This window comes from Bacillus rossius, chromosome 5 (assembly GCF_032445375.1).
Source record: "Bacillus rossius redtenbacheri isolate Brsri chromosome 5, Brsri_v3, whole genome shotgun sequence".
NCBI lineage: Eukaryota > Metazoa > Arthropoda > Insecta > Phasmatodea > Bacillidae > Bacillus > Bacillus rossius.
The window spans coordinates 84,377,392-84,385,810 of NC_086333.1; the positions used below are offsets into that span (position 1 = coordinate 84,377,392).

General features: G+C 57.3%; 1 protein-coding gene across 1 annotated transcript; it reads right to left on the reverse strand.

Moving 5' to 3' along the window:
• Positions 1-1,952: 1,952 nt before the first annotated feature.
• LOC134532331 (collagen, type I, alpha 1a-like) lies at positions 1,953-7,945 on the reverse strand. The gene is made up of 4 exons (XM_063368752.1): positions 7,647-7,945; positions 5,837-6,443; positions 3,728-4,240; positions 1,953-3,686 (listed from the first exon to the last, which is right to left on the reverse strand). The coding sequence occupies exons 1-4, from the start codon at positions 7,943-7,945 to the stop codon at positions 1,953-1,955; spliced, it is 3,153 nt and encodes a 1,050-aa protein (XP_063224822.1).
• Positions 7,946-8,419: the final 474 nt, after the last annotated feature.

Genomic DNA, 8,419 nt, shown 5'->3' on the forward strand with positions numbered 1-8,419 from the left:
CTGGTTTCTTAGAAGTTATTTGTATGTTTCATTTTCTTCCCTGCAACATTATACAATCCTTTATCTTCATAGCACACTTTGCCTTCCTTTTCTTTACTGTAAGGTCTTCAAATTTATTCTATAATCAAGTAATATTTCAGTCTGTAGTCATTTTCAGCAGCGTTAAACATTCCCTCTGTACCATCGATCGAATTGTTCCATTATAGTCCCGATATTCTTAACCATTTCTTATTACTAGAGCCACGGAGTTTTCGCGCATTCATTTAGTCGCAAGCTAGAATGAAAACCTCCACACTGTCGCACTGTGTTCATGATTGGCCCGCAGTTACTTGGACACGCCCCTCTATGACCGTGAGCCAACGATGTCCAGCTAGGAGAGAAGTAAGCGAATCAGGTAGTGCCAAATAACAAGGATAAAAATGTTCTTACTAAGAAATCAACCAATGGGAAAGTAAACATGCGTCGAGCAAACCTATAACTTTGAATTCTATCCTGAGGCCAGAGGAATCCGCGAAATTTCCGGGACTCTACTTATTACATTCTAAAGTGGTGTGATTTTTTATCAATATCTTTCAAGTTATCTGGTTGCATTCCAATATTTAGGAATTTTCCCGTACATGTATTTATGATGTCATCGCACTTGTGACAATAATACAGTTGATGTTCCAGTGTATCTTGTGTTTCACAGATTTGTGTGGGGACTAACTGGAATTGGTTAAGTTTAGTTTTAAAGATACCGTGACCGGACAAGTACTTTGAGTCGTAGTGACAATGGTCGTCCATTTATTTTATAGACTAGCACGTACTTCAGGGAAGATACTGTACGTGTTTCAGAAGTAGTCCATCACTCTTGCCAAGTTTATATTGTTAATTTAATTAAGTATAATATTTATTCCACAGATATCTTCCTAAATAGGCTGATCTTGGAAATTATAGATCTTCATTATTAGTAGGTCTATGGATACAGCTACAGCTAGTACCTGTGTGGCAATTGCATGAATGGTTGTATATGCCTTTATTACTGCAAGTAAAACTGTTACCTAGGTCCTCCGTAGTCTTCATCTTCTATGGGACTGTGTGGATACCTCAGCCAATACCAGCGATGCGTACGTTATAATACCCAGGAATAACCCTTCATTAAAAACCATCAGCGTTCTAAATTCTAGTCCCTAATTCACTGGTGTGGTACTGCGTTACTTTTGGAAGAAGAAATTTCTGGAAGGCGTACAAGGTGTGTTCAGTGAGTTCTGCTTCGTCTCAATCATCACATCCAGAAACTTGACCGTTTGTTGTATCTTTATTGGTTTTCCTTGCTAACGTATGATCGGAAAAGGTTATAGACTTCCATTGAGCAGGATGCCTTAAAATGTCTCTGGTGAAAACCATTAGTTTACGATGCTTGATTCTCTTCTCAACCCTTCGTAATATTTTCTGCCTTATTTCCCATGCCAGTGTGAGAATTCCCCAGTAAAATTACAAGGCTAATATCATCACCATAACAATAAATAGGGGCATGCAGATTTCGCGAAAAGATTTCGAGACTAGATGAAAGTCAACACACTGTAGCATTGTCTGTGTTTCGTGATTGGGTGAGTTTCTCCCAGTTACATATCGATTGTTACAACACCAATCACAGCGAATCAGTGCGGGAGCAAACGAGTCCTTAGTGGCTCGGGTCAAATAAGGCAACGACTTCTCTCGCAGACGGCCGCCAATCACAGGGAAGAAACCACAGGTACGCGTACAACTTGTTTCAGTCTAATACGCTTTCAGATCTTTTCGCGAAAAAGGCCTGCCCCTAGCAATAAAGTAATCAATCTTCTGGAAGTACAGTTCTCACAGTTCGTCCGAAAGGAAACTCCGAAAGACAGCACACAGACAGTGATGCAGGACAGTGACCAGTGTCGCGGCTTGCCCCTCGGGCCAGAGCGGTGCAGCGCGGCTGGAAGCAGCTACGCGCGCCGCGGATGGAGGTCAGTGGGTGTATTGATTGTCGGGCCGCTGAACTGCCGCGCGCGAGCTCTGCCCCCACGCCCCCAGGACCAGGGGGGCGGGTCGATACAGCCGGCGGCGGGGCACAACCCGCCGCCTCCAGACTGCCGCCCCCGGCCTCTCCTGGGTCTCGCCCTGGCTCCAGGCTCTGCCCCCACGCCCCCAGGACCAGGGGGGAGGGTCGATACAGCCGGCGGCGGGGCACAACCCGCCGCCTCCAGACTGCCGCCCCCGGCCTCTCCTGGGTCTCGCCCTGGCTCCAGGCTCTGCCCCCACGCCCCCAGGACCAGGGGGGCGAGGGTCGATACAGCCGGCGGCGGGGCACAACCCGCCGCCTCCAGACTGCCGCCCCCGGCCTCTCCTGGATCTCGCCCTGGCTCCAGGCTCTGCCCCCACGCCCCCAGGACCAGGGGGGCGGGTCGATACAGCGGCGGTGGGGCACGACCCGCCGCCTCCAGACTGCCGCCCCCGGCCTCTCCTGGGTCTCGCCCTGGCTCCAGGCTCTGCCCCCACGCCCCCAGGAAATGGGGGGCGAGGGTCGATACAGCCGGCGGCGGGGCACAACCCGCCGCCTCCAGACTGCCGCCCCCGGCCTCTCCTGGATCTCGCCCTGGCTCCAGGCTCTGCCCCCACGCCCCCAGGACCAGGGGGGCGGGTCGATACAGCGGCGGTGGGGCACGACCCGCCGCCTCCAGACTGCCGCCCCCGGCCTCTCCTGGGTCTCGCCCTGGCTCCAGGCTCTGCCCCCACGCCCCCAGGACCAGGGGGGCGAGGGTCGATACAGCCGGCGGCGGGGCACAACCCGCCGCCTCCAGACTGCCGCCCCCGGCCTCTCCTGGATCTCGCCCTGGCTCCAGGCTCTGCCCCCACGCCCCCAGGACCAGGGGGGAGGGTCGATACAGCCGGCAGCGGGGCACAACCCGCCGCCTCCAGACTGCCGCCCCCGGCCTCTCCTGGGTCTCGCCCTGCCTCCAGGCTCTGCCCCCACGCCCCCAGGACCAGGGGGGCGAGGGTCGATACAGCCGGCGGCGGGGCACAACCCGCCGCCTCCAGACTGCCGCCCCCGGCCTCTCCTGGATCTCGCCCTGGCTCCAGGCTCTGCCCCCACGCCCCCAGGACCAGGGGGGAGGGTCGATACAGCCGGCGGCGGGGCACAACCCGCCGCCTCCAGACTGCCGCCCCCGGCCTCTCCTGGGTCTCGCCCTGGCTCCAGGCTCTGCCCCCACGCCCCCAGGACCAGGGGGGCGAGGGTCAATACAGCCGGCGGCGGGGCACAACCCGCCGCCTCCAGACTGCCGCCCCCGGCCTCTCCTGGATCTCGCCCTGGCTCCAGGCTCTGCCCCCACGCCCCCAGGACCAGGGGGGAGGGTCGATACAGCCGGCGGCGGGGCACAACCCGCCGCCTCCAGACTGCCGCCCCCGGCCTCTCCTGGGTCTCGCCCTGGCTCCAGGCTCTGCCCCCACGCCCCCAGGACCAGGGGGGCGAGGGTCGATACAGCCGGCGGCGGGGCACAACCCGCCGCCTCCAGACTGCCGCCCCCGGCCTCTCCTGGGTCTCGCCCTGGCTCCAGGCTCTGCCCCCACGCCCCCAGGAACAGGGGGGCGAGGGTCGATACAGCCGGCGGCGGGGCACAACCCGCCGCCTCCAGACTGCCGCCCCCGGCCTCTCCTGGATCTCGCCCTGGCTCCAGGCTCTGCCCCCACGCCCCCAGGACCAGGGGGCGAGGGTCGATACAGTCGGCGGCGGGGCACAACCCGCCGCCTCCAGACTGCCGCCCCCGGCCTCTCCTGGGTCTCGCCCTGGCTCCAGGCTCTGCCCCCACGCCCCCAGGACCAGGGGGGCGAGGGTCGATACAGCCGGCGGTGGGGCACGACCCGCCGCCTCCAGACTGCCGCCCCCGGCCTCTCCTGGGTCTCGCCCTGGCTCCAGGCTCTGCCCCCACGCCCCCAGGACCAGGGGGGCGAGGGTCGATACAGCCGGCGGCGGGGCACGACCCGCCGCCTCCAGACTGCCGCCCCCGGCCTCTCCTGGGTCTCGCCCTGGCTCCAGGCTCTGCCCCCACGCCCCCAGGACCAGGGGGGCGAGGGTCGATACAGCCGGCGGCGGGGCACAACCCGCCGCCTCCAGACTGCCGCCCCCGGCCTCTCCTGGGTCTCGCCCTGGCTCCAGGCTCTGCCCCCACGCCCCCAGGACCAGGGGGCGAGGGTCGATACAGCCGGCGGCGGGGCACAACCCGCCGCCTCCAGACTGCCGCCCCCGGCCTCTCCTGGGTCTCGCCCTGGCTCCAGGCTCTGCCCCCACGCCAGTAGTGTGTACTTAGGTACACACGTTTTGAGTTATATTTCTATGGCATTACTAAAATTTAATTTGAAACATTTTAATACATATATTATAATACTAATTATATGTTTCTAATTTAATATCATTCACTTTTGAAATACTCACACCATAAAGTAAAATTGTGCGTGTATCTGTTTATTTAAACAATTTTGCCATTTTAATCACGTAAATTCTCTGAACGAAATATGAAATTCGTACAGTTATCGCTATCTGCGCGGGAAGTGCAGGGACTCTTTACGCTGCTGGTTGAACAAGGAGGAACATGAGAGCGCTGGTAGCAAATAGCTCTTACAGCTGTCTGTTTAGGATACATTTTTTCTTTGTGAAATAAGAGCATGCGCACATACTCTATCTTATTCTTTCCTTCATAAATCTTTCGTGGTTCTATTTTCTTATTGGGCGGAGCACGAATCATCACACAAAGAGAAGAATGAAAACGAGCCCAGCAAAAAAAAAAATATATATATATATATATATAGTGCTCTCTTTACATATTTGGCCAAGAACCTAATATCTGTAATTTTCTGTTGGAAACGTTTCACCAAATTGTTTCATGAAAACGTTGCATTAAAAACCGTACTTGGGATTTTACTCTCATCGGGTCCAAAAAAGTTTCACTTCAAAAATGTTTCTTACAAAATATGTTGGTATTATTGTAATGATTGTAGCCAGTTCCAATGGGCCTGATAGGGAGATGAATGATTCCTTCTCAGGCCTCGGTCTGGCCCCCCTGTCTGCATGGACCATGTGTGTGGGGTGTGGGGTGTGGACTATCCCACAAGGCAGTGAACTCCTGCCCTCCCCGGGTGGGAGCAAGCCTGTATTTACCGGTCAACAGGCGATCAGGTTAGATCAATCAAAATAACACTTATTTGCTAAACGTTTCAATTCGTAAATATTTATAATGGTACGAATAAAATCGGTGACTCACTTCTTCAAACAATAACGCTTTTTTTTGGTTTTGAACTAACACAATCCAAAACGTTTTGGGATCACAGATAAAATAAAATGTATAATTTTCAATATGAAACCCTCCTCACACTCCATAGGACCGACAGGTCTCGGCGAGAAGAGCAGAGTCCATCAGGCCTGCAGGAGGCTGCGGGAGGTAGCGGGCATCCATTGCGGGATCATGTCTACTCGCGCAGGCACGATGGCCCGGTGTCGCCAGTAGACTGCAGACTGTAGACGTACATCACGGCGCAGTAGCGCTGGTCCATGTCAGGATCCTCAACAACCACAATTCTATCAAGCAATTGCCTATTTTTTGTTGAAAACTGATGGATGTACTATTATTGTTTTAATGAATAAAATGAGATAATCAGGTATGTTTTCTCTTTTTTTTAAATTATTTAAATGATGAAAAACGATGCTAATTTTTGTGCCAGTTCGTGTTTTTGCTGAATTAGGACTCTAAATTATTTTTAACAAAAATTATTAGACATTTTTATCAATTTTTAACAAGATAGGTAATTGGTTATTCGAAAGAGCCTCCCTGAGTACTTGACCCAGGAACTGCGCCACCACGCTGCAGTCGGCCTCGCACATTACTACACGGAGCGAGGTGGCGAGGTGGCGAGGTGGCGAGGTGGCGTGGTGGTGTTTTGGCGAGGTGGTGGTATCTGGAGGTGGCGAGGTGGTGAGGTGGCGGGGTGGCGATGTGGTGAGGTGGTGATGTGGCGAGGTGGGTATGTGGTTTGGTGGCGAGGTGGCGTTGTGGCGAGGTGGCGAGGTGGCGAGGTGGTGAGGTGGTGTGGTGGCGAGATGGCGAGGTGGTGTTTTGGCGAGGTGGTGGTATCTGGAGGTGGCGAGGTGGTGAGGTGGCGGGGTGGCGATGTGGTGAGGTGGTGATGTGGCGAGGTGGGTATGTGGTTTGGTGGCGAAGTGGCGTGGTGGCGAGGTGGTGTGGTGGCGAGATGGCGAGGTGACGAGGTGGCGAGGTGGTGAGTTGGCGAGGTGGTGGTATCTCGAGGTGGCGGGGTGGTGAGGTGACGAGGTGGCGTGGTGGCGAGGTGGCGAAGTGGCGTGGTGGCGAGGTGGTGTGGTGGCGAGATGGCGAGGTGGCGAGGTGGTGAGTTGGCGAGGTGGTGAGGTGGCGAGGCGGTGGTATCTCGAGGTGGCGAGGTGGCGATGTGGTGAGGTGGTGATGTTACGTTGAGGATATGTGGTTTGGTGGCGAGGTGGCGTGGTGGCGAGGTGGCGAGGTGGTGAGGTGGCGCGGTAGCGCAGTGGCGAGGTGGTGAGGTGGCGTGGTGTCGTGGTGGCGAGGTGGCAAGGTGGTGAGGTGGCGCGGTGGCGAGGTGGCGAGGTGGCGAGGTGGCGTGGTGTCGTGGTGGCGAGGTGGCGAGGTGGCGAGGTGGCGAGGTGGTGAGGTGGCGCGGTGGCGAGGTGGCGAGGTGGCGAGGTGGCGTGGTGTCGTGGTGGCGAGGTGGCGAGGTGGCGAGGTGGCGAGGTGGTGAGGTGGCGAGGTGGCGAGGTGGCGTGGTGTCGTGGTAGCGAGGTGGCGCAGTGGCGCAGTGGCGAGGTGGCGAGGTGGCGAGGTGGCGAGGTGGTGAGGTGGCGAGGTGGCGAGGTGGCGAGGTAGCGTGGTGTCATGGTGGCGAGGTGGCGAGGTGGCAAGGTTGCGAGGTGGTGAGGTGGCGTGGTGTCGTGGTGGCGAGGTGGCGAGGTGGCGAGGTGGCGAGGTGGCGAGGTGGCAAGGTTGCGAGGTGGTGAGGTGGCGAGGTGGCGTGGTGATGAGGTGGCAAGGTTGCGAGGTGGTGAGGTGGCGTGGTGTCGTGGTGGCGAGGTGGCGAGGTGGCTAGGTGGCGAGGTGGCGAGGTGGCAAGGTTGCGAGGTGGTGAGGTGGCGAGGTGGCGTGGTGTCGTGGTGGCGAGGTGGCGCAGTGGCGAGGTGGCGAGGTGGCAAGGTGGCGAGGTGATGAGGTGGCAAGGTTGCGAGGTGGTGAGGTGGCGTGGTGTCGTGGTGGCGAGGTGGCGAGGTGGCGAGGTGGCGAGGTGGCGAGGTGGCAAGGTTGCGAGGTGGTGAGGTGGCGAGGTGGCGTGGTGTCGTGGTGGCGAGGTGGCGCAGTGGCGAGGTGGCGAGGTGGCGAGGTGGCGAGGTGGCGAGGTGATGAGGTGGCAAGGTTGCGAGGTGGCGAGGTGGCGAGGTGGTGAGGTGGTGAGGTGGCGCGGTGGCGTGGTGTCGTGGTGGCGAGGTGGCGAGGTGGCGAGGTGGCGAGGTGGCGAGGTGGCGAGGTGGCAAGGTTGCGAGGTGGTGAGGTGGCGAGGTGGTGAGGTGGCGAGGTGGCGAGGTGATGAGGTGGCAAGGTTGCGAGGTGGTGAGGTGGCAAGGTTGCGAGGTGGTGAGGTGGCGAGGTGGCGAGGTGGCGAGGTGATGAGGTGGCAAGGTTGCGAGGTGGCGAGGTGGCGAGGTGGCGAGGTGGCGAGGTGGTGATATGGCGAGGTGGCGAGCCACTGGCCCCATGCTCTGGAGCCCGCTCTCGGCCGATGCCACACGCAGCACAGCGGCGCGCACGCTGCCTGCCTCACAGGCGCTCCTGTGAATGGCCGCGCCGCAGCTCAGGCCCAGCTGTGTGTCGCCCGGGCAACCTGCCTGGACCCGCGTTGCCATGGCGACCCGGCGTACTAGCCGTGCTGCGCGCGTCGGCCCGCGCTACTACCCGGCCCGCGTGCCCTGGTCTCATGCGGCTGCTAAACTGGCGAGGCCTACAGTGCGTCGTTTGTGATTAGACGGTTCATCAGTGGCAGGTTTATGATTGGCGCAGAAGTGTCTGCCAATGGTAGTGTGACGAGCTGGTTCAAGTGTTTGAAATGAAACTTGTGCGTAAAATTAATCTTCGCAATTACTCTCGTCACCTGTATTAAATGACAAAACCTTATAGAGTCTAATGGAATAATTTATGGAAAGTAAATACCCGCCTGTCTCGGCACTTCCTCTAGTTTGTCGAGAATCCACCGTAAAGGTTGACAGCTAATAGCAACAGCGGCAAATAAAGAGTTCAAGTATTTATGTGTTTATATATTAGCATTTCGCTAAAACAATCAGCTATATTTTATCTTATCTAAAAATAGTAAGCGATGGAGA